We start from the raw sequence: 26,463 nt of genomic DNA, 5'->3' as shown, positions 1-26,463 counted from the left end.
GCCTAGAAATATAATTTATTTTTGGTTTAAATTACATCATTGGGCCTACGTCGCACAGCTTGAGCCAGAATGGTAGACGTCTGGCATGGTTCAAAATATAGATGCTGTTGCTAAGCTACACTGCTGCGTTGCCACTCACACTCAACACAACCTCGTGGCGTCCATTCCCAGTGGCAAAATCTGACCGTGTCCTTACAGCTTGCTTTTTAAACCTACACGACATGGACAAAAGTATTTGGCTCATGTGGTATCATTGCACCTACAAAAGGGCAAACCACCACCAAGTGCCCTCAAGTATCAACAGACTTGTCCTCGAAAAAGCAGACATAGCTTCAAACAAAGTTTTCAGTCTTTTGTGACAAACAGGATGGTAAAAAAAAATGTGTTTATCCGGTTTGCCATAGGTGATGTAATGTTTTTGTTGTGTAATTTATGTGACAACACATGGCGAGAGTCACCACTAGACTCTTCAAAAAATTATTTTATGGCTAAAATCTGGTATTGGTGCTGCCTTGCTTGAGTTAGCAGTACACTGGTGTGACAAGACGGGACAACGGACGCAGACAATCCTGAGAAAAATCACTGAATAGAAAAACTGGAGTTTCCAGCGTTGATAAGCATCTCAAAGAGTTAAGATGGCCTCCAAGAAGTTCTGTCATGTGTTATACAATATATCAACACTGAGGTATTTTATTTTTGTCCTAAAGTGAAACTCATTGGAGCCATTTGAAAAACAGAGGCTACCTTCACGCTGCAGAAAAATGTGGGTGGATTGAGTAGTGGTTCATTTGCAAGAGACAGGAAAGCTCCCCAAAAGCAGCTGATTTGAACAGGGTTGCTTCGAAAGGGTGAAAAGTTTATTGTAATTCTTCATCTTTTTCCGACTGCTGGGATATGTGGCCTTAAAGTAAAATCTCAATCTCAACAACAATGACATTGATCAAATAGTTTTCCCTTCTGAGATTTGCTTTATTTCTCCTGATACCAAACAAGATTTAATAGTTTTTTTTTTCAAGCTAGTTTTTTTTTTTTTTTTTTTTTTAGCATTAATTTGCATCAACTTCCACAGAAATAATAGGAAAAAAATAGATTTTTCTTTACAGATATTGTGAAAACAGGTTTTCTTCTTGGGGAAAAAAAGTGTTGCTTTTGTCAAAACGTATTTAAACTCAATCCTTAATAAATTAACATTTTAAAAGTTAAAGAATTTAACACCATAAAATGAGCCATCAAACTGTATGGCTTGGTCGGTCCACGTGTCGGTAGTCGAACAGTAACACCGCACCCTCTCCAGCTCCCTCTTGCTCTTCCCAATTGAGGCAAGCAACCTCGGGAAAATATTTGCGGCTTGGTCGCACATACCTCGGGAATTAAAGTCGTTCATTGATTTAAAAAAAAAAAATGCTGCTAGAGAAGTTGAAAAAGTCACTAATTTGGCAACAATGACACTGTGCTTTTGTAAACTAGCTCCACTCTGTTCGAAGCCATGTTGTTAGTGTAAGCAGTGCACATCAGCAGGGACGCTATTTGAACTACGGAAGCCAAAAAATTGTCCAGCCGAATAAACTCAAATTTATCGCCCAACCCTAATGCAAACACGTTCTGATGTGATCAATTTCTGGGTAAAATGTGCCTCGTTTAAAGGGCAGCACGGTGACCCAGTGGTTAGCACGTCCAGCTAATAGTTAGCGTGTCTGGCTCCCAATTCTAACGTTCAGGGTTTGAATCGATGCTCTGGCCCATCTTGTGTGGAGTTTGCATGTTCTCCCCATGCTTTTGTGTTTTTTTTAGCCCCTTTTTAGTATGCTTAGATGGAGCTCTCGTGGGGCTGGAGGTCCAGCTGTGTGTGCTTCCTCTGCTCCAGGATGCGGTTGAGCTCCTCTGTGAAGGAGTGGTAGAGCGGCGACACGCCGTCGTGGTCCACCTGCCGCAGGAGCACGTAGCTGTTGCCGTTCATCTTGCGCAGGACGCTGGGCAGCGTGGCCGACAGCCCGTTGGCGTAGTCCACGTCGGGCAGCGGCGGGGGCATGGGGAGCGGAGGGGCGGCCGGCGGGGTGCTGGTTGTCGGAGAGACCTCGCCGGGAACGATCTGCAGGAAGTCCCCGAATGTGGGCACCGAGATGGAGCGGCGTCCCTGACGTCCGTTGGAGATGGTTTGAAGCTCTATGTGGGAGCTCCGTTTCCTCTCCGAGGACCCCAGGACGTGCAAGCCCTGCTGTTGGGAGAACTTCCGGCCCCGAGAGACCCGCCTGGTGCAGAAACTCACATAAAGCAAGACCACGGACAACACCAGGCACAGCCCGCCAAGGACAGCAACCAGGCAGATGTACAGGGCCTCCATGTGTCGGTTAGTATGGAGCTCCGGCCCCGGCGGCAGCGGGGCAGTGAGCGAGGGAGAGGGCCGCCCAACCGTGGAAGGGTCCATTGTCGCCGTCGTGCCGAGAAGCGTGGACGGATAAGTCGGCGCCGTCGTCTCCTCCGCCGGAAAGTACGAATCCGTGTGCACCCTTACCGTGTACAAGTAAACCAGGACGGAGACGGAGTTCTCCACGGCGAAGCAGCGATACGAGCCGCTCTGCCTGCCCCGAGCCCCGATGACGAGGAGGCCGTCTGTGCCCACGCGGTATCCCGAATCGACCCCGTAACCCCGCAGATCTCTGCCGTCCAACGTCCAGCGTGGCATCGCCAAGTTGGAGCGCAGCTCGCACTGGAGGAGCACGTCATCACCCGACATCACCGAGCGCCTCCGGTGGACCACTGCGTAGCCGATGAAATAGGGCAGCGTATGAGTGTGTTTCCACAGTGACTGGAAACACTGCACTATTGTGAATCCATACTTACCATTTCCTGAATTCTCCTTGCAGCCCCTGGTACCTCTCTGGATGTCCTGGGTGAGGTTTGACCTAAAATGAAATGATTCCACAATGACATCATCCCTTGAAGTTCTGTTTTTGGAGTTTACCCTAAAATGGCTGCTTCAAACCAAAATAGCAGATTTCCTTTCTTTTCAGGCATGGCGTCGTGAGACTTTTTTGTTGGTCTACTCATAATAGACATGCCAACGAAATTTTATTTGGTATGTAAAACTGGCATAGGAGGCAATTTTTTTCACAAATATTTAACTCATTCACTGCCAGTCCTCCATGCTAACATGGATATTTGAATTCAACAGCCGTCAATGGCAGTGATTAAGGATCGCAGAGATGACAATTGAATTTATAAAATGGTCCCTTCCAACCAAAATGGCAGACTTCCTGTGTCTATTTGGGTATGGCTTCTTGAGACTTTTTTGTCAGTCTATGTATGATAGACATACCTAAGAAGGTTCACATTGGAAAATTAAACAGGCTTTGGGTCTGAATGTTTCAAAAACATTTAAGGAATTGACCAAATTGACCTTGAAATTTCAGATTTTTTTGGGGCATGGCTTCATGAGTCTTTTTTGTGGGTCTACTTTTGATAGACATGTCTCCCAAATTTGAAATTGCTAAGTCAAAGAGGCTTTGGGGGCTGAGTTTTCAAAGCCATCAAAAGAATGCCAATGGCTGCTTCCAACCTAAATAGCAGACTTCCTGGGTCTTTTTGGGCATGGCTTTTAGAGTTGTTGTTCTTTGTACGTCTACTCATGACAGACCTGCCTACCAAATTCATGCTGCAAAGTCAACCTGGCTTTGGAGGCTGAATTTAAAAAAAAAATATTGAAGGACTGTCACTGTGCATCCTGTGTTAGTGCATCCTTACTACGCCTTGTTGCATGAACTCTGCTAAGATGGCGCCTACCCGTGCGGTCGCCTCGGTTATGCGCGCTCTCGTATTGTTTTTGTTTCTGTGTTTTTCGTCTGTCTTTGGAGACATTACATGATGCACTTACACAAGGGGAGACTTCCTAACCATCAAGGAGGCTACTCCGGACTTTCTTTCACCAACTTTCGCAAATCCGCTCAGTTTTTTCCCTGAGTTACTCACCGGAGCAGCGACTGCGGCCTTTGGCGCATGAAGCCGCCACAGAGGGAAGCGAGCCGGCATCCAGGTGAAACTCCGCAAGAGAGGATACAGACTGGCGTTTCCGTCCATCCACCTTGCGAAGCTATGCTTCCTACCCAACAAAACGGACGAGCTTCATCTACTGATAAAGACCTGTAAAGACTTCGGAGGTTCCGCCGCCATGTGCTTTACGGAGACTTGGCTTTGTGACGCTGTACCCGATGGAGCCGTCCGTCATGCTTCCCGGCTTCCATCTTCACAGGGCAGACCGCGACATGGAATCATCGGGGGAAAACAGAAGGCGGCGGGATATGCTTCTATATCAACGAAAACTGGTGTACGGACGTCACGGAGCTCAGCACAGACTGCAGCCCGCATTTGGAGTCGCTGTTTTTGAACTGTAAGCCATTCTACTCGCTGCGTGAGTTTTCATCATTCATTCTAGCTTGTGTATACATTCCGCCTCAAGCTAACACGAACGCCGCACTGCTAATGGTCGCCGAACAAGTCAACGAAATTGAAAAAAAAACACCCGGACTCACCCCTCATTATTCTTGGGGACTTTAACAAAGCTAAACTCAACCACGAACTCCCTAAATACAAGGAGCACATCGACTGTCCTACCAGGGAAAATAAGATTTTGGACCACTGCTATACTACGCGAAATAACACATACCGGGCCAAACCTCGTGCAGCACTGGGGTCGTCTGATCACTGCTTAATTCACTTAATAGCGACATACAGGCAAGAACTTAAATGCGCGAAGCCTAAAGTGAAAACAGTGACAAATGAAGCAAAGATGGAACTTCAAAGTTGTTTAGACTGCACAGACTGGAGTGTCTTTGAAAATTCAGCGGGCAGCCTGGATGAATATACGGACACTGTCACATCCTATATCAGTTTCTGTGAAGAGGTTTGTGTACCAACAAAGTCATTTCGCACTTTCAATTTCAATTTCGCCGTGGTTCACTGCCAAACTTTAGCAACTTCGCCAAGCTAAAGAGGACGCATATCAAAGTGGGGACAGGGCCCTGTATAATCAAGCTAGAAACCAGCTGACTAAAGAAATTAACATTGCAAAGAGGAACTATGCAGCAAAGTTGGAAAAACAGTTTAGCGCTAAAGACTCTAAATCAGTCTGGCATGCATTCCAATCGCTGAAACAACAACAACAAACTCCGACTGCAAGGGACAGTCAAAACTGCTGAAAGGATTGCTGGCACCCCCCTACCCACCCTTGAGGACTTGCAGGCTGCCAGAACTAAGACAAGAGCGTGCAAAATCCTCTTGGACCCTCCACATCCCGGTCACCGGCTCTTGCGGCACCTTCCCTCAGGTAGGCGCTACCGATCAATGCAAACTAGAACTAGTAGACATTCCAACACCTTCTTCCCTCTTGCAATCAACTTCTTAAACAGCTAACCTAAAATTCCGTTGCAACATGCTGCCAATTTTTTTGTCTGAGTTTCCTGTCACATTTCTATCGGGCCAATTATATATTACTCGTGCACTTACTGTAGTAGTCTCGCCATGCTGCACTATTTGCATATCTGTTGTTGACCAATACTGGCCACTCATGCCAGAGTAGCATCTGCTCCATTTGCACACTGACTGATTTGCACAATCAACATTGTCCCAGATTATCGCACTACTCGCTTGAAGTCTCGGCGCCCTTTGCACAATGGTCATTGCACCGGACTATTGCTATATTAGTCATCCGAACTGCTCTAAGTGCTAGAGGACTCTGCATCTTTTTGCACAATTGTCAAAAAAATAAATTTGTACCGGCATTACCAGATAACTAGCAACCCTTTATTGCTGAGTGACTGTTTTCGTCAATGTCTTTCTGTCTCAAAAGTGTTCTCTGTCAATTTACCGTTTGCTGTCATACTAGAGCGGCTCCAATTACCGGAGACAAATTCCTTGTGTGTTTTTTGGACATACTTGGCAAATAATGATGATTCTGATTCTGATTCTGAGGGTGTAGTGGTACATTTGCCTGACTTCGGTGCGGGCAGTGTGGGTTGAGTTCCCACTCAGTGACGGTGTGAATGTGAGTGCGAATGGTTGTCCCTGTCTATATGTGTCCTGCGACTGACTGGTGACCAGTTCAGGGTGTAGTCCGCCTTTCACCCAAAGTCAGCTTGGATAGGCTTCAGCGCCCTGCGACCCTAACCAGGATAGGTGGTGTTGAAAATATAAAATATAAAATATTTAAGGACCCTCCGAAATGACCAGACTTCCTGTCTTTTCAGGTATGGCTTCTTCAGATTTTTTTTGTGGGTCTACTCATGTTAGATATGCTGACTAATTTTCACATTGCATGGTGAAACTGGCTTTAAGGGCTCAGTTTTTTTTAAACTGAGCATGTAAAATGTGATAAGTAACCCCAAAAATTGAACAAACAAACAAAACTTGGGAGTTCACAACATGACAGTTAACTCAGTAAGAATCTATAGGATTAACTGAAGAACGGTGTTTTTCTTTGGCTTTTATTATTTAGCTACGGCTGTGTTGTGAAATCCCCTCGGCCCTCACCTCTGCGCATGCGACCACACCTCCACGCACTCCCGGCCATCCCAGCCACAGAAGGGGTCCCTCGCGAAGACGCAATCGTAACAGGAAGTGTACCTCCGACAGGCCGACATGGGGATCTGCACCACCCCCGAGTGGGAGCCCACGTAGATGCATCGCTGCGAGAAAAAAATGGGCACGCGTGAATACGGTTCTCGGCATTTGACTTTTAAAAAAGTGGGGTTATGCTCACCAGGGTTGAGGCTAGGACCAGACTCTCTATTGGCTGGGCTTGATCGAACAGCTGCAGCTCCTCCATGATGTGCATTTTCCCCCCGATGTCCACCGCTCTGTGCAACCAGCCATCATCTGGGAAGAGACACAACCTCGTCAAAAGTAGATGATGGGCTAACAAATTTAAAGAAGCAGCTAGTGCTAATGCTGCTTCACCCGGATGAAGTGAACTTCTGCTCACCGGTTCCCAGGAAGAGGATGGTGTAGATGTTTCCATCCAGCGCCGGCTGGAGGTGCACGGCGATGCGGACATAGTTGATACTCCTCTTGAACATGAGAGGTCGTGCTCGGACTGGACGGACCTGGACGGCCATGAGCGGGTGCCTCCGGGCGAACGTCAGCACGCTGTCGGGGAGGTCTCGCGACGAGTTGATGCCCCGGGACCGGTGCTCGTCGGTGATGCACTGAAGAGACGACGAGGGAAGCCTGCTGAGGTCTACTCTTTGCGTGCGTGAGCATTTGCGACGTGTCGGGTGGAACTTACAGACCCGGGTCTCGGCTCTGGGATCTTCCCTGTGTACTCCCGCCACTTGGAGTCCTGCACCTCCATGTAGGGCCCGTCAAAGGCCTTCTGCACGTCTGAGAAGGCGTACTGGCAGATGGCCGAGGCTTTGATGTTCTTCCTGAAAGACAACAGAGGAGAGGTACAGAGCTGAAGCATTTGGAACAGAGCACATGCAAATGACCCGAGGCGATGAACCTATGCTGCGTCACCAAGTCAAAAGATATGATTATCTGATCACCGGGGGTTACGTGAAGAATTCTGCGACCAAATATTTTATTACTGATATACATTTTAAAGCTTCTTGCATATAATACCACAATATATGGATATGAGATACACGTATTATTTTGTCCACTTGGGGTCACCATCCTCATGTTCTACATTGTAGAATCGGAGACGTTGAATGTGCGGGTGCCTTAAAAAGGCGGGCGTGCCCTGTTGAGTGATGTGCAAGTCAGTGAAAGAGAATGTAAAGTTGACTAGCTGTTAACCGGCTAAAAATTAGCCAGTGTACCAGCCACCAGCAGGTCGGCTAAAAATGGGCTTGTGCTTACTGTACTTTATTGTTTGTTCAATAAAGAGATAGAAAGTGCACCAACAGCTGTGTCTGGCCCCCCTCTATCCTAACCACCTGTTATGGATGACAATTCATTCTAACTTGCGCTGGTAGGCTATATTGAGTTAGCTGACGATGTGTAATTAAAGCTAGGTGTACTTGACAATAGGCACATTGCACTTTAGCTTCTTTAAGTGTGAAATGATGCCAAACTTTAGACATTCTCTGTCTTTGTCTCTGTCCTCCTGGCTCACACTTATTTCTACAGTCTGCAGTAAAAGTCTGTGTGGAAAAATAATCACAGCACAATACCGGAATATAGCAAATCATCCGTGGTAGAAGTACTATCAAAAAATCTGCGATGCAGTAAAGCTCAAAAAGTGAACCGCAATATAGCAAGGGATGACGATGATAATAATAAATACATGCTGCCTGGCAATGACAAACATACAATTGTGTACAGTGACCTGGGGCGATCAACATTCACCAATTCTAAAGACATGATTATCTGATCACATGTAGCAGCTACATACTAAATTCCAGTATCAGTATAAACAACAACAATAAACACAAGCTGCTCATTGATGACAAACGTACAATTGTTTTGACTCGGAACATGGCGTATGAGAATAACCATGGCTATTGAACCACATGCTGCTTCACTAAGTATAAAGATGCGATTATATGATCACATGTAGGAGCTACATACTAAATTACAATGTCTGCATAAATAATAACAATAAACATGGGCCGTCTGATGTTCACAAACATACAATTGTTTGCATTGACATGGAAAAGGACATACAACAGTGGGAAATTTAACCATGTGCTTCCTTCAAACGGTCTCTGTTTCTCACCATTCCAGGCCAAAGACGCCGTACAAGAAGCTGCTCTGCGCGTTACGACCACGCAGGACAAAGACGCCGCGCAGGACGTTGAGGTAGAGCTCGTACTCGGGGACAAAACACAGGAGCCGGGCCTTGAGGAATGAGGTCCACTTTCTCTGAAGGGTCCTTTGACCGCCCCAGTCCGTCTGCAGACACACATGCACTGCTTAGACAAAAAAACGGAAAATGAGAAAAAATAGACCTAAAACTGGGAACGTCTGTTCTGTGCTGTGATTGGGGTGTGGGCTCGGCAACAGGTCAATCGGCACAATTTACAGGACTGGAGTGTAATACAATTTTTTATTTTTTTTTTTAACTTAAATGACTCAGAAATTGGCGGCACGGTGGGCGACTGGTTAGAGCGTCAGCCTCACAGTTCTGAGGACCCGGGTTCAATCCCCGGTCCCGCCTGTGTGGAGTTTGCATGTTCTCCCCGTGCCTGCGTGGGTTTTCTCCGGGCACTCTGGTTTCCTCCCACATCCCAAAAACATGCATGAATTGGAGACTCTAAATTGCCCATAGGTGTGACTGTGAGTGCGAATGGTTGTTTGTTTCTATGTGCCCTGCGATTGGCTGGCAACCAGTTCAGGGTGTACCCCGCCTCCTGCCCGATGACAGCTGGGATAGGCTCCAGCACGCCCTGCGACCCTAGTGAGGAGAAGCGGCTCAGAAAATGGATGGATGGATGGACTCAGAAATTCTAGTTGTCGCTTTCACACTCACAGCTCAGTGTCCTGTGTGAAAGGTACAAAGCGGCATGGGGTGTTCAAGTTTCCGACTTCTTTTGTAGTATCAGAGATGTCAAACAGGCTAGAGGGAGGCCATGGCCAGAGTTTAAAATTTAACGCTCACTGCTCATGCCCCCTTTGTGTTGAAAGCAATTGTCGCTCTCACTGGTTAATGTAAGTATCTGAATGTGTAAAGCCACAGCGGCTATGGAACTGCGCCGACTCTACCGTTACGCCTCTAAGAGCTGCACTGATGTGACCCGTTTCTCATAAAGGAGGTCACATGTTCCAAAAACCAAAAGTGGACCGTCTGGGGGCTCGTCCAGAGCCAACGCCAACCAGCGTGGCGTCTTAATGAAACCTCTGAGCGGGAGCGGGAGGAAGAGACGACCTTATTAGGACAGTATTTGTGTGTCAACAGCGCTAAACAAATACCCCAAATGTAGTTTTAAATTGTGATTTAAGCATTCTCATCTTGCTCAGCATATTTAGCATTTATCACACGCATACAGTAGGGCATTAATTGAAAAGGATAACAAGCTATGATTTACTTTGTGTTGAAAAAACACATGAGGTACAGCTGCACAATCTGATGGCATTCAATTCAACGAGGTACTAATTCATCCAGCCATCCATCCATCCATTTTCTGAGCCGCTTCTCCTCACTAGGGACGCGGGCGTGCTGGAGCCTATCCCAGCTGTCATCGGGCAGGAGGCGGGGTACACCCTGAACTGGTTGCCAGCCAATCGCAGGGCACATAGAAACAAACAACCATTCACACTCACAGTCATGCCTACGGGCAATTTAGAGTCTCCAATTCATGCATGTTTTTGGGATGTGGGAGGAAACCGGAGTGCCCGGAGAAAACCCACGCAGGCACGGGGAGAACATGCAAACTCCACACAGGTGGGGCCGGGGATTGAACCCGGGTCCTCAGAACTGTGAGGCTGATGGTCTAACCAGTCGGTCACCGTGCCGCCGGTACTAATTCAACAATTTATATTTTAACCCTCTCATGTAGATAAATAGGGAACCCAAAATAATCAAAATATATTAATATTTTCCACTTTATATCTAGAAAATAGTACAACCCCAATTCCAATGAAGTTGGGACGTTTTGTTAAACATAAATAAAAACGGAATACAATGATTTGCAAATCATGTTTAGCCTATGTTTAATTGAATACACTACAAAGACAAGATATTTAATGTTCAAACTGATAAACTTTATTGTTTTTAGCAAATAATCATTAACTTAGAATTTTAGGGCTGCAACACATTCCAAAAAAGCTGGGACAGGGTCATGTTTACCACTGTGTTACATCACCTTTTCTTTGAACAACATTCAATAAATTTTTGGGAACTGAGGACACAAATTGTTGAAGCTTTGTAGGTGGAATTCTTTCCCATTCTTGCTTGATGTACAGCTTCAGCTGTTCAACATTCCGGGGTCTCCGTTGTCATATTTTATGCTTCATAATGCGCTGCACATTTTCAATGGGAGACAGGTCTGGACTGCAGGCAGGCCAGTTTAGTACCCGCACTCTTTTACTACGAAGCCACGCTGTTGTAACACGTGCAGAACGTGGTTTGGCATTGTCTTGCTGATATAAGCAGGGGCGTCCATGACAAAGACGTTGCTTGGATGGCAGCATATGTTTCTCCAAAACCTGTATTTACCTTTCAGCATATGTTTCTCCAAAACCTGTATGTACCTTTCAGCATTAAGGGTGCCTTCACAGATGTGTAAGTTACCCATGCCACTGGCACTAACACAGCTCCAAACCATCACAGATGCTGGCTTTTGAACTTTGCGTCTATAACAGTGCGGATTGTTCTTTTCCTCTTTGGCCGGGAGGACACGACGTCCACAATTTCCAAAAACAATTTGAAATGTGGACTTGGCGGACCACAGAACACTTTTCCACTTTGCATCAGTCCATCTTAGATGAGCTCGGGTCCAGAGAAGCCGGCGGCGTTTCTGGGTGTTGTTGATAAATGGCTTTTGCTTTGCATAGTAGAGTTTCAAGTTGCACATACGGATGTAGCGCCGAACTGTATTTACTGACATTGGTTTTCTGAAGTGTTCCTGAGCCCATGTGGTGATATCAGAATCAGAATCAGAATCATCTTTATTTGCCAAGTATGTCCAAAACACACAAGGAATTTGTCTCCGGTAGTTGGAGCCGCTCTAGTATATCCTTTACACATTGATGTCGGTTTTTAATGCAGTGCCGCCTGAGGGATCGAAGGTCACGGGCATTCAATGTTGGTTTTCGGCCTTGCCGCTTGCAGTGATTTCTCCAGATTCTCTGAACCTTTTGATGATATTATGGACCGTAGATAATGAAATCCCTAAATTCCTTGCAATTGTACGTTGAGGAACATTGTCCTCAAACTGTTCGACTATTTTCTCATGCACTTGTTCACAAAGAGGTGTACCTCGCCCCATCATTGCTTGTGATTGACTGAGCAATTCAGGGAAGCTCCTTGTATACCCAATCATGGCACCCACCTGTTCCCAATTAGCCTGTTCACCTGTGGGATGTTCCAAACAGGTGTTTGATGAGCATTCCTCAACTTTCTCAGTCTTTTTTGCCACCTGTCCCAACTTTTTTGGAACATGCTTGTCATATACTGCCCTGCAGTTTCATTACTGGAGCCGGGAGTGCGCTTTGCGTCCTCTCTCTCTCTCTCCCCTCCGCTCTCTGTTTTCAGCACCTGTCTCCAATCAGCCTCATCACCACCGGTATATAAGCCTGCCTGTTCCAGGAAATCCTCGCCAAAGTATTGCAGTTACTTACAGTGGTACCACGGCCCATTTACCTCATGTAAGTTACTCTATTCATCGTTCCCTTTTTTGACTCCTGTCTCCTTGTTCTCAGTGTTTTCTCCCGTGTTCCTGATCCACGTCATTCCTGCCGCCAAGCCAGCCGACTGTGCTCACCACTGCCTGCCACCTGTCCACGCCACCCCCTGCCAACCTACCTAGGACCACCGCCATTACCTTTCCTCAATGAACTGTTGACCATTTTACATCTGCCTCCGCCTGCTCTTAGATCCAGCTACTCCCCATACGTGACAGCGTTGCAGCCATAAAATTCTAAGTTAATGATTATTTGCTAAAAACAATCAAGTTTATCAGTTTGAATATTAAACATCTTGTCTCTGTAGTGTATTCAATTAAATATAGGTTGAACATGATTTGCTAATCATTGTATTCTGTTTTTATTTGTTTAACACGTCTCAACTTCATTGGAATTGGAGTTGTACAATAATACGGTACTACTAATACTAATAATTTAAAAATGTGTATTACACATTGAAAATAAAATTTATTTTGATCATGTAGGTTACATAATAATAATTATTATTATTATAATTATGTAACACTGCAAAGTCAGATTTTTTTAAACCTCCTTTATTGGATGCCACAAAATTAAGTAAAATATTGCTTATTGTGTATGTGCACCTAAAAACAATAATCACATAATTGTAATAATAATAATAATTTTATAAAATAGTTTTATTTAGATGTCTTTTTTATTGGTTGTTATATAATGCATATTATTTTGGAAATTAATTATTTTGAATTTTTTTTTATTTATTGCATCTCACTAAATGTTTACATAGTAAAATTTGACTAAAAATCATTAAAAATTATAATTGTGTAGGTGTAAAAGTCATTTAATTAATACTGTGTATGTGTACCTAATGTCACTATAAACTTGTAATCATGCTTAGAGCATTTTGGTGGTACTGTAGGTGGTGAATAGAACAATATAGGCTACATGTGACTATGAATGAATGAACATAACAGAAGGGAAGTTGAGCTTGCGGTCTGGACTAAAGAAACTGATTGCACATGAAATGTGGCGAGGGGGGGTGGGTGGTGCATCTGACCTTGCAAACCCGCGCCACCCTGGACACCTTGGTCCGGCTGGGGTACGCCATCTGCTCCTGGTTCCTCTCCGTGAAGAAGAAGTAGATCTTGTCGTCGTCGCCGACGGAGCTGTTGATGCTCTCCCGCATCAGAGCCGAGCCCACAAAATCCGCCTCTGAATGCCAAATGGAAAGTCAGGTTATGTCTGCGTTGGGCAGTCTGGCGAGGAGAGGCACGCTTACCCAGGAGCCAGCGGGTAGGCGCCTCCTCCGTCCTGAGCGTGGGGAAGGGGAAGTTGCGGCGCACGTCCGGAGAGCTGCGGAACTCGTACTGTGAAGCCGTGAACATCTCGCCGTCTGATTGAGAAAATGCACAACAACACTTTTTGACTTAGGGCACATATGGCTCACTCCATTCTTTAGTCTAAGCAAGACGAACTTGGCAAAATCTCTCAAGGTGTAACCAGAAGTGTTTTGGATGTAAAAATCAAGACACGTACCTACAAGGAGACCTGTGTATCCCTTGGCCGGGTCATACGCACACCTGTCTCTGCCGTCCTCAAAACCTGACGACAAGCTGAAGCGCTCGGAATCCTTATGGAGAGAACACGTCCTGTAGGTGTCCCACACCACTTTGTCCCACATATAAACGAAGCATATGGGCTGCACTTACGACATACGCGCAGAGAGGTCTGAAGGCGTTGGTTCCGCACGCATACAGGTGAGTCTCGTTGTGGCGCTGCAGGAAGCGGATGTGGTTGAAACACTCGGTCTGCTCACATACACACGCACAAACAAATGTCAGTGTTCAAAGAAGTCCTCCAATAACAAGCCGAGCGGGAGTGCGGGGAATGCACCTTATTGTCTCTGCCTTTGTTCAGACACTGCTTCTTCTGCTCGGGTGATGCGTCCCACACGATCTGCAAACAGTCGCTGCATTAAAGATAGTACACACACCCAATACAAAAATGACGTCACGTGCCACCACGTAAATATTAAGGTTATCTTTAGGATTTTTTTCTTCAGACTTCAGACCCCCCTTGTCCCCAAATTTTTAAAAATCTAATTCAAAACTTAAAAATACATAGTAAAAGAATCTGAATTTAGTTTAAAATAACATTTTTCATCAACAAGAACTCGTCACTTGCTCTGCTCAGCGAAGCTGCATTTAATCCAGCGGCCATAAAATTACAAAGGACACAATTGGATTTGCTCGATCTGTTTCAGGCTAAATTTAGTCTGTCCTCCTTTAGGACGCAATCTTGTGGGGAGAAAAAGTGTTGCGTGTGTGCGCGGGGGGTGTCGGGGGCAGGGGTTCTCTTTGGTACTCACTTGGGGGCTTGCGGGTGTGGCGACGTCAGAGGCGTTGAGTGCGTATAGCGCTCCTCTTCCTCCCACGTACAGAATCCCCGCCTCCTCCTCCAGCAGTAGGGTGCTGCAGTTGCGCGCGGAGCCGCTGAAGCGAGCGCTGCCCAGCAGGCCTGCAAACATCCAGAGGGTCTCTCACAAGGGGGGTGGGGGTGTCTTACTGTCGCTAATTGCTTCGTAGCCTGTTTAGGCAATTAGTGAAATACATTACAGCACCGTTGTTTCAAAGGTATAGTGATTAAAAAAAAATTAAAAATTAAAAAAAACATCAATTCAGCCACATCTGTTTGAAACCCCATACCAGGCTTCAAACCTGAATTTGAAACCCTAACCCTGCCTGGAAACATTCATTTGAAACCCTAAAACCAGTTTGAAACACTCATTTGAAACCCTAACCCAGGTTTGAAACTCTAATTTTAAAAACTAACTCTTGCTTGAAACCCTAATTTGAAACCTTAACCCAGGTTTGATCCCAAGTTTGAAACCCTAAAACTGTCTTGGTGCCCCAGTTTGAAGACCTAATTTGAAACCCTAACCCTTACTTGAAGTCATAATTTGAAACATTAATCCTGGTGTGAAACCCTAATTTGAAACTATAACCCTTGCTTAAATCCCTAATTTGAAACTCTAACCTCGTCAAGAAACATTCATTTGTTAACATAACCCCGTTAGAAACTCGAATTTGAAATACTAACCCATGCTTGAAACCCTCACATAAAACTTTAACCCCATCTAGAAAAGCAAATTTGAAACTCTGATCTCATTTGAAACCCTAATTACCAATTCTAATGCAGGTTTGACACCCTAACCCTGGTTTGAATCCCTAATTTCAAAACCTAACCATTGCTTGAGGTCTTAATTTGAAGACCTAGTTTCAAACCGTAATCCAGTTTTGAAAGCCTTTCTTCAAAAACTAATACAGTCTTAAAAAAAATATTTGAAAACCCAACAAAGACTTGACACACTAACCCGAAGCCATAATTTGAAAGCCCGACAATTATCGAAGCTCTTATTTGAAACCCAAAACATTGTTTGGAAATCAATTCAAATCCACACGAACAATAGATTTCTCATACAATTTTCTAGTCACGCCCTTAAACATCCAATCAGATGCTTCCATGCTACTCGGGTGCATAATTATATGGTATCTGGGAATTGCTCTGACACCCAGTGACATATGAACAGAGTGGCCGTCCATTTTCAATTTGGCTGATGCTGCGTCTTTTCCGTTTATGGGCGCACCGAGATCACCAGCAGCACAATCTACTAATAAAATATTATCACACGCCCACACGCTGACAAGGAAGATGATGAAGCTCCAGCGCTGATGCGACTTGGCAGTATTAGGACAACTGTCCTGCTGAATGCCCTAAAATTTCGCCTGAGCCCTCTTGCCCCCATTCTCAACAGCCTAAGCGACCCCCCCCCCCCCCCCCCCCCCCCTCCCCAGCGCCCTGCTAGTCAAAACAACAACATGCTGTGCATTTTAAAGCTAAGTAAAATTACAAGAAGACAAAACAAACTTCCAAAGAATCTCGATGTTTGACCAACGAGGTGGACGACGAGTCTTCCTGAGTGTTGTTGCGTAATGGAAGTGCGTCACATGACCACGGTCACGCCGGCCGCAGTGCTGCCTGTCACAACTACTCAGTCACATCGCTTCCACCTCATGATATCAATCACGTTGCATACACTGCGAAGCTTACCAAAGCGGTGGAAGGGTTTTGTTGTTCTTCTTTTCTTGCTTTAACGGTAAACAAACATTTGGTGTTTTTCATGTGAGCACTTAGCTTCGATTACAGGGAAATGAAATAACTTAAACCACCATTGCCTTGAACTCGAAGTCGCTGAAAGTGCTGAAAAATATTTGACTCAAGGGAGCAAATACATCCGCTAAAGGCTTCAAAACACTGAGATATATATACTATAAACAGGCACGTGCATAGACATTTTTGGGGGGAGGTGCTCAAGCCAAAAAAAAGGGTACTCATCGCCAAAATTATTCATACATCCATCCATCCATCTTCCGTACCGCTTTATCCTCACAAGGGTCGTGGGCGTGCTCCATACAATTTAGAAAAAAACAGTAGTACATATTGAGCTTATGCATTTATTTCTGTTAACACAATCAACACAGTCAATAATGCAACTATCAACAAAGAAGGTGACTATTTCAAATGTCAAGTTTTCGTTATAGACAAAAATGAGACCAAGCTAAATTCCACTATTAATTAACCTATAACCTGTACCACTCAACTGAACAAAATGAGAGGGGAAGTAAAAAATAATTGAGATATTGTGGTTGCACAAGTGCACAGACCCGCTTAACAAATGGTGATGCGGCTGTGTTCAAAATTAAGTAATCACAATCAAACCCATGTTAAATGAGCACCTGCCACCATTGAAAGTGCCGTTTGATGAACCTCAAATAAATGAAGATGGGAGCATATGCACAATTATCCCAAGGACTCAAATAAATGTCCCTCAAATTTCAAAACACTTTAGTTGGAATTGATAACAGAGGGAATCATTTTTATTTACTTTTAATATTGAATAATGAAGAAAATAAGGGACAGCAGCAAAAAGAACACTTATTTTTCATCTGGGGTCAAAAGACCAGGTGCTTGAGCACCACTTGTGGTCGATGTGTGCACGTGCCAGACTAAAAATGTGGACTAAATAGAGCATTTCACTAACAACTACATTTCATTTTGGATCTGTTGAAATTAGCTGGTTTTAGAAATGACTCATGCAGTGGACCAGCCCTCGTATTGCTGGGCCAATGGCATGTTCACAAGCTTTTTAAAAGCTAAAGCTGTTATGTAAACCTAATCTGTGTACCCCAGAAAACTGGCTAATTCAACCATATTCCCCTCACACACTTAATGTGAGTGCCCATATAAATTCCATTGTCATTATCATTCCTGGATTACACTTTTTAATTTAGTGGTGTGGCATATGACATCGCCAGACACAAATATTACGACCACCACGTCAACAACCTTAGCCGAACATTATTATCAAAGGCTAATGCTGGTTACACTGTTCTGTGCTCACACTGCAGCTCTGCTTACCCTTTGGGTATGACATAATAGTGCTTCAGTCGTCACGTCAAAGTGGTTCTTTCGCTTTGGAACGTCCTTGGCTAAGAAACTCAGTGTCGGGTGGTTATGTTAATTAACCCCGTTGTTTTGTAACAGTGCAGAACGGCTCACTCACAGACACATTTTCAGAAAAAGGCAGATACCTAAAAACCCACTTGGTTGTTTAATTTCACACAATGGGTGGGCAGGCACTCCTGACTCACATCTATCCATCCATCCATTATCTGAGCTGCTTATCCTCACAAGGGTCGCGGGAGCGCTGGAGCCTATCCCAGCTATCAACGGACAGGAGGCGGGGTACACCCTGAACTGGTTGCCAGCCAATCGCGGGGCACATAAACAAACAACCATTTGCAATCACATTCACACCTACGGGCAATTTAGAGTCTTCCATTAACCTACCATGCATGTTTTTGGGATGTGGGAAGAAACCGGAGTCCCCAGAGAAAACCCACGGAGGCACGGGGAGAACATGCAAAGTCCACACAGGTGGGGCCGGGGATTGAACCCCGGTCCTCAGAACTGTGAGGGAGACGCGCTAACCAGTCGCCCACCGTGCCGCCGACTCACATCTATTTGTATACAAATATTAAAGGTACATTTTCCATAATATGTCCACTTTAAAGACCAAGCAAGAAGAAGCATTCCTCCAACTCCTCCTCCAAAGGTGGCAGGGAGCACGCAGCCTCGGCTGTGCCCACTTCAAATAAACGTTGTCCCGAAAGCCGCGGGCGCGAGGAAAAAACGTGCACGAGCAAAGCAACGTCACTTTCTCCGCGGCTATGTTGACACAAACAGTTACGCAAACACGGCAGCAGCGGCTCTAGGCAGCGCGTGTGAGTCATGCCAAAGCCTTGGCATGGATCTGGTAACACAAAAAAATAAATACGATAAAATAGGGTCTGCGTGATGCAACAGCGCCGACGAGCAGAATGATGGAGGCAGCGTCCCCGAGGCCCCGAGGAAGGATGGCGACCTTGGTTGTGTTTATGCAGGCTTTGGATGTCAGAGGGAGTCATAATAATCCAAACTTGTTATGAGATGCTGCAACTTGTACATTAGACAGAGACGGACACTCTTTGGCCACAACATTAGGTACAGCTAACGTGAAATTTGGCAGCCATAGCCATCATGAGCAGACCCACAAAAAAGGCCATGGCCAAAAAGATACAGGAAGTCTGCCATTTTAGTTTGAAGGTTCATGTTGGTCATTTCTAGGGGTTCTTTCAATTTTGGGAAAATTCAGCCTCCAAAGCCAGTGTCACTTAACGACATGAAATTTGACAGGCATGTTTATCATGAGAAGACAAACAAAACCTTTCATCAGTCCATGTCCGAAAAGACACCTCATTATGGACACATGCAGCACAGCCTAGCACTTGACAATGTGCACTGGTTTGTGTAATTAGTCAGAAGTAAAGTTTGATGTTAGATGAGGGTATGAGGTTATCACATCACGCACACAACCGCGCACACGCACACACGCGTATTTCATCACATCAAGCTGTATGTGCGTGTTTATGTTGGGCATATGACAAACTGACAGTTGATCCGTTACAGGTGGCGGTTTCAAAGCGTTTTCAGACAAAGAGCAAGCCGCCATGTGGGGTCTGGATGATGATAAAGCCTATGTGTGTGTGTGTGTGTGTGTGCATGACTTCCTGCGTGACTCAGTCAGTCACTTGACTGGCAAGAGAGCGTGCATAACACAATAAGCGACGTTGGAGACAAATGCTGCAACGGAGAAGTGACTGGATCGCTTTTGGGACGACTGTCACTCATTTTCGTCCAATGATGATGTAAGGAAAGAAGACGAAGAAGACCTTCATGCAACACTTAAGTCAGTGCGACTGTCCTGTGATGTATTAACACGCTCTCATTTCTTTCTTTAGGATTTTAGCTCGGCGACAGCATTGCTCAGTATTTACACGCAATTTGCGAGGAAAGGGTTAGGGGCGCCTCCCGGACTTCTTTCAAAAATGCATCCCCCTTATAGCCAATTCCAAATGCCTGCCAAATTTCATGTTGCTTACAACATGATATTTGGCAGGCATGGCCGGTTGTTTTTTTCAAGTGGCTATTTTAGGGTCATGTTGATTATTTCAGGGCTCCTTCAAATGTGTGGAATATTCAGCCCCCGAAGCCAGTTTCAATAAGTAACATGAAATTTGGAAGCCATGTCTGTCATGAGTAGGCCCACAAAATAGTCTCAAGAGGCCATGTCTGAAAAGACTCAAGTAGTCTGCCATTTTCATTTGAAGTGGCCATTTAAGTCAATTTGGTCATTTCCAGCTGTCCTTCGAAAGCCGACAGCATTCCAAGAGATTTTGTCATATAGCTTCCAGGTTTGAAACACGCATACCAGACAGATGCGTGACAAAATTGCGAGAGATTTGAATTTTTGTCATTGCGTTTGACGGCAGAGTTTCACACGCACCTGCAGTTATTTTGTGCCTTCATTACTTCAGCCAAGTGTAGATCCCACAAGACGAACAGATGATCTCCCGAGTGAGAATTGAAGTACAAAACGATTCATGTTTTTCTCAACCTGCACTTACAGTACAGTAGCTTAACATCTTTTCAGATTGTCTGGCGACTCACATCAATATTTCACACTATCATTACTTCAGGTCTGTGAGCAGAGGCAGAAGCAGGTCAGGTTTGTGCTTGACTATGTAAGTAAGGCGATGGGGAGGCCATTCCAAGGAAATAGAGATATTTACATACAATTTAAAAATATAACTTGCCATTAAGTACGAAACTACACAAACTCCAGTAATCGGACAGCATCGGTATCTCAAGATGCGGCCTAAAAAGAGAAGACTTAAGCTGTTTTGTATTAATCAAATATAGGCGAGTTCAATCGTTGAGCTTTTTAGTGAACGATTGCTCGTTAAGGTCCGAAAGAAAAAAAATTGTGATTTACAAATAGTGAATCACGAATCAGCGGGAGTTCACTGTAATATTTTATCTCAGTGATTTCCACCACGAATAATGACATGCTATATTGTGATATCGATGTTTTGTCACACAATAATCCCGAAGCGGCTGTTGTTTCTCAGTCTGCGCTCATAAGAAGCAGACCGGCTTTTAAGCCTGGACAGCTATTTCTTGGAGGCTTAAAACCAGTCCTTTTAAAGGATGGAGGGTCTGTACGTTTGCCAAAGTCATCATCCATTAAGGCTCGTTAGGCGGCGCTCATTTTTTTTTTTTTTTTACTGTAGGCCTACACATTTTCATAGGCGGCTTACACAAGCCGGAGGAGTTTGCTCTTCCCGTGACGAAGGCTGTGGCGTGTCCTTGCACTCCCACTCATGCAGGCCATCTGTCAAACATACTGTCTGTTTAATTCATACAGCGTGACACGTCCGCCCGCGACGATGGGCGTACAAATGAGAGGACGCACATTATAAATGTTGCCAGCGTACACGTCGAGTGACATGTGTCACCACTGGCGGAGAGAGGGGGTGGAACATGTCATGCACATGGGACCAAGCGCACCCCTGCAGCACAAAAACAAGCGCACTACCTCAGAAACTAGGTCAAGGACAACCTCTTAAAATCTGTGATGACAGAGCCCACGCTTGTATGAACGCAAAAGTCTGATGAAACCTTTTTAGGGACAGCTCGACAACACTCGTTAAGCTCTTCATCTCGATTAGAGTTGCAGTCAGTACGACGCTGTCAACCAGCCATTCGTCGCAGCAGTCGACATGACAAAAAGACCGCCGGTGTCGCTATTTGTGATGTGCGGCGAAACCTCGCACTATGAAGCAAAACTTTGAGATCAGACTTCGATGATGTCAGAAGGCTGCTTATAAACAATTAAAATTCAATGTTTACTAGGTCCCTTTGTTTTTAAGGCAACGGTTCAGTTCACACATGGGTACAGAAAGGGAACAGAAACATAAAAGTGGTTCTCTCTTGTGTAAAGAGGAACACATTCATGGATGCTTAAATTGAAATAGAAAAAAACCTGCCAACTTCAACCAATAAATTCTCCAGTAAATGTAAAATTTAGGAACCAACATAATAATTTCAAATAAAAATAAATATTGAATACTAGATAACAGGCCGGCACGGTGACCGACTGGTTAGCACGTCTGCCTCACAGTTCTCGGGACTGGCGTTCAAATCCCGGCCCCGCCTGTGTGGAGTTTGCATGTTCTCCTTGTGCATGGGTGGGTTTTCTCCGGGCACTCCGGTTTCCTCCCACATCCCAAAAACATGCATGGTAGGTTGATTGAAGACTAAATTGCCCGTAGGTGTGAATGTGAGTGCGAATGGTGCTGTCTAAAACAGATAACTGGATGAGCCAAATTTTTCTTCAATTAAACCACAACAAAACTGAGATAATTGTTTTTGGCAATAAAGAAAAGAGGATTGCTGTTAGTAACCTGGAGTCACTAACTGGAGTCACTCTCTTTAAACACCAAAGACTGAAACCTTGGTGTATTGATAGACTGACTTCCGACCTGACTTTCAACAGTCATATCAAATCAATTACTAAAACTGCCTTCCACCATCTGAAGAACATTTCCAGAGTGAAGGCTTGCATGTGCCAAGCAAAACAGGAGAAGCTTATCCATGCTTTAAGCTCAAGAACACTTGACTATTGCAATGGTCTTCTGACTGGACTCCCTAAAAAAAAGCATTAAACAGCTGCAGCTCATTCAGAATGCTGCAGTTTGGGTTCTGACCAGAACAAAGAGGTCAGAGCATATTACTCCAATTCTAAAGTCTTTACACTGGCTTGCAGTCAGCATTAGAATAGATTTTAAAGTTCTGCTATTGGTCTATCAATCACTAAATTGTTTAGGTCCTGAATACAAGAAAGAAATGCTACTATAATATAAACCCAGTAGTGCTCTGAGATCACAGACTCAGGTCAAATAGTGGAGCACAATCCAAAGCAAAAATGTTGAAGCAGCATTTATGCTGTACACAATTGGAATAAGTTGCCAACAGAAGTGATGTCAGCCCCAAGTGTGAATGTTTTTAATTCCAGGGGGTTAACAGCTTAGAGCATTTCCACTTTTAAATTATATTTCCTGCTCCAGTGTGCGTGTGTTCACTGTGATTGGTAAAATACAGAGAACACATTTTGTGTGCATCCATGCATGTTCATGACAATAAAAGCTATTCTTCTTCTTAATTGTACTTTTATTTTTCTCTTTGTTTCAAATGTTTATAAGCTGTTTTTTTTCTTTGTTTTAAAATGCTTTTAATCATGTAAAGCACACTGAGTTACCTAAATTTGCTTTGCATCTTTTTAAGCAACCTCAGCATCAAATGTTTGTCTTCTTTTTAGGAAAGTGCAACATCAATAGTTTGTCAATAATTTCTCTCGTTTTGTTCTTTTTGGAAAATAAACGATGCAGACAAGTGTAACAGTAACAGTTTGAACAGTGTGAATTATTGTGCTATGAAATACTAACACAATAATTTCAACTATTATTGATTTGGCTCCATCCTTTCCGATATCTGATGTTAAATTGTTTTTTTTTTTGTCCTTTGCTTAAGAGAAAAAGAAAATTTTACCGGAAAAATCACAATGCATTCAGTTTTACACCGCTACTAAATGCACGGGGCGTCAAATACGCATTTTCTGAGACACGCAATTAGTTCCAGGCTTTGGCGTCCCACATGAAATGACCCGACGGGCCACATCTGAGTTGACATCTGCGATACAGAAAGTGACTTCTTGGCATTCTATCCTGCACTCGCTGCGTTCTCGTGGCTCTGAACGTGAGGCAGCATCGGCTCTGGATGCTGCCCTGCTTGTTCCTGCCCTTCTCTAATAATACTCGTCCCCAGAGAATCACACCAGGGAGGGAGGACGGGAGGGGGAAGGCGTCGGAATTTCCCTTCCTCGCTGCAGCTCTGCCGCAGTGGTGAGGGAGGGAAAAGGTGAGTCGGGGCGACGAAACGGACAGGAGGGTAGGGGTGACAAAATACACCTATTCAGCAGTATGCACTGCACAGACGCCGATCGTTAAATGTTTTGCCGAGCGGCGTGATGTAGGACAGGACTTTGGAGACCATGCGCCTGCTTCCGGGGCCAAAAACTGTGCCAGTCGCTCAGTGTTGAGGCCAGCGAGCATGCGGCATCAAATCAGGCCACAAAATGTATGTGTGTGTGTGTGTGTGTGTTTTGCGCCTCACCCTTGAGGAAGACAGTTGTCCTAGGGGTGACATCCACGTCTGGAGACGCGCTGAAGGGAAAGGCCCGGAGCCGGGACGCTGCAGCCAAGAGGAGAACGAGGAGAAGTACCTTCTGGTGTCCCATGTTGACGAAACATGTCCAAGTTTGCATCTTGTTAGACTCTCCCACTGACAAAAACACTTGCAGGGAAAGACAACCAACTGTTACCTCAGAGCAACATTCCTGAGCCCATTTCACACAGACATTTATCCTCTTATGACTTTCACACATAACCCAGCTAAGTGGGATACTGTTTATCGCGGGGATACATTCCTGCAATAGGTGAAAAGCCAAGCTATAGAGAAAGCATGTAAAAACATTTATCAAATAGTTTTACCCCTCCACACAGGCGATTTAAACTTATGAAAAAAAACGCTTTTTAAACACACAGCACTACTATTTGAACTTCAGGCATAAAATGTAATAATACCAATAATTACATCATGTAAATGGGAGCGTCTGGTGCTGAGAAGTGAATGGCGGGTGTTAAAGTTCACACCCCCCTCCTGGGAATTGCGGAACACCAATCACAAAGGTGGAATCCCTCCTATGATACTACCTCCAAAGGCAATACATTGGCAAGTTGTTTTCCAGCTGTACTTCAATTGAACTGTGTATGAATGCCATTAATCCGCCATTATTACATAACAATCTTTTTTTGGATGAGGATTTGGAATAGTTAAAACTTTTGGTCTTTTTTGTGTGTATTTATCTGATTATAGGATGCCGAGACATGATATATTGTAAAACACCTGCATGTGATTTAAGGGAGGCATTATGCTTTCCCCCCCCCCACCCCCCCCCCCCCCCCCACCCACAATGTAAAACAGTTTCCAGGCATCTTCATGAAATGTGTGGCAGGCTTTTGTCAAAATAACCCAAGGATCAAGAATTAGAGACATCTTTTTTCAGCACATTTCTTGGCCTTGGTGAAATTGCCTCATTTTAGGGACGAAACTGTCTCATGCAGTGCGCCAGCTCGGATCACGCCCCCCTTACTGCTCGGCCAATGGACAGCTGGGCTTCCACTGCAGCTCAGCTTACCCCTTGGCTTAGACATGATAGTGCTTTGGCCGCCGTGTCAAACCAGTTCTTTCGGCCTGGAACTTAGGCCAGCCTTGCTGCTAAGTTATTGGCCGATTGGTAACTAAATATTTACTTTACGGTGGGCAGGCAATGCAAAGACCCAAGCATTTCTATACATTGTATATGTACAGTATACAAACATTCAACAGTCAATTTTCCTTAATTTTGTCCCAATTAAATAATAACATTTAAAGGTTGTACATCACATATTGCATCCATTTAAAGTCAATGTTTGCATATGTGCTCAGAGGTTAAACTGTACGACTTATCCAAAAAAAAAAAGAAAAAAAAAAAAGCGAGAGCTTATTTTGCATATGTAAATAAAAATTCTGCTGACTTAATTCCTCGCCTTTTCCAACGTTTTTCACGAAGTCCATCATTCACAAGTCCTCTTTACTTTCAGCGACAGCTCCTCCATGCAATGGCGAGTTAATTAACGAGTAATTCACACAAAACGTGCAGGAGCTTGTTGGAGAGAGATCCCACTGGACCAAAAACGAAGTGGCTGCCAAGTGCGCAAAAAAAACAAAAAAAACTACTTTTTGCAGAGGCGCGTATGCCTTTTGCAAAAACAAGCACACAAACATGCTTCCTCCAGGTGAAGTGCGTGTGTGTGTGTGTGTGTATTCGGACACTTTCGCACTAAATCCTAATAAGAAAGAAACTACTCACCTGCTGTGTGCACCTGTACGCGCGGACCGACCGGCGAGCTCCCTCTGTAAGTCTGCTCTCTCTGCTCTGCTCAGCTGCAGCGTCGCTTCAACCATGGCCCCGCCCACTCACGCACGAACACTCCTTGTCCAGTGCCCACACAAGCACAATAAACAAAAATGTCCGTGCATGCGGGTTATTATCTGTATTGTAGTTTGATATTTCGTCCCAGTAAGAGTATATAATAACCACTGTGTTATTTTGGAGATAAGCAAGTCTATATAAACCTAGAAATATTACACTAATGTTATTTCCAACAGTGTTATTCTGGTGTGTCCCCCCCCCCCCCCCCAGCACTTGTAAATGTAAATCTGTCAAACTGAAAGCTCACGAGAATATAAAATGATATTAAAATAGGTTTACAGTTATTTGGCGCTTTCTCGATCGCGACAACTGTGAACTAATCGTCCCACAATGCATCTCGGTCTCCGAGGCTGCGCATTAGTCTATGTGCGCAGTAGCAACCAGAGGTAGCATAAATGATGTAGCCACGCTATCTCGTTTTAAAATCATAAAAGTTGTCAAGGATGAGAAATTGGCTGGGAAATATGAATAATAATTAACTTATGTAATACAGTATGAATAAGAAAATATATGAACAATAAATGAGACAACTGACATACGATACATATTTTAAA

The 26,463-nt window shown here is 44.5% G+C and overlaps 1 protein-coding gene across 2 annotated transcripts; it reads right to left on the bottom strand.

The window, feature by feature from the left end:
* Positions 1-128: 128 nt before the first annotated feature.
* sema4gb (sema domain, immunoglobulin domain (Ig), transmembrane domain (TM) and short cytoplasmic domain, (semaphorin) 4Gb) lies at positions 129-25,965 on the bottom strand. Of its 2 annotated transcripts, XM_061756079.1 has the most exons (15): positions 25,787-25,965; positions 23,989-24,168; positions 14,684-14,832; positions 14,209-14,271; positions 14,025-14,123; positions 13,852-13,945; positions 13,595-13,708; positions 13,373-13,527; positions 8,711-8,886; positions 7,277-7,415; positions 6,974-7,196; positions 6,752-6,867; positions 6,523-6,677; positions 2,842-2,903; positions 129-2,757 (listed from the first exon to the last, which is right to left on the bottom strand). In XM_061756079.1, exons 2-15 carry the CDS (start codon positions 24,137-24,139, stop codon positions 1,808-1,810), a joined length of 2,646 nt encoding a protein of 881 aa, XP_061612063.1. In that variant the 5' UTR covers positions 24,140-24,168; positions 25,787-25,965; the 3' UTR covers positions 129-1,807. The 2 variants fall into 2 exon arrangements, with proteins under 2 accessions (XP_061612063.1, XP_061612064.1); XM_061756080.1 differs by lacking the exons at positions 23,989-24,168; positions 25,787-25,965 and adding an exon at positions 15,689-16,111.
* Positions 25,966-26,463: the final 498 nt, after the last annotated feature.

This window comes from Phyllopteryx taeniolatus, chromosome 19 (genome assembly GCF_024500385.1).
Source record: "Phyllopteryx taeniolatus isolate TA_2022b chromosome 19, UOR_Ptae_1.2, whole genome shotgun sequence".
NCBI lineage: Eukaryota > Metazoa > Chordata > Actinopteri > Syngnathiformes > Syngnathidae > Phyllopteryx > Phyllopteryx taeniolatus.
The sequence above is the reverse complement of the archived record's forward strand: the minus strand, read 5'-3'. Positions and strand labels throughout refer to the sequence as shown.

Bases quoted from the DNA above. Each gene is read 5' to 3' on its own strand.
- sema4gb (XM_061756079.1), bottom strand. From the start codon at position 24,139: ATGCAAACTTGGACATGTTTCGTCAACATGGGACACCAGAAGGTACTT. The intron at 14,272-14,683 runs GTGAGTACCAAA...GACTGTTTGCAG, and splicing joins CCACACCCGCAAGCCCCCAA to ATCGTGTGGGACGCATCACC. The intron at 6,868-6,973 runs GTGAGCAGAAGT...GTCTCTTCCCAG, and splicing joins CATCCTCTTCCTGGGAACCG to ATGATGGCTGGTTGCACAGA.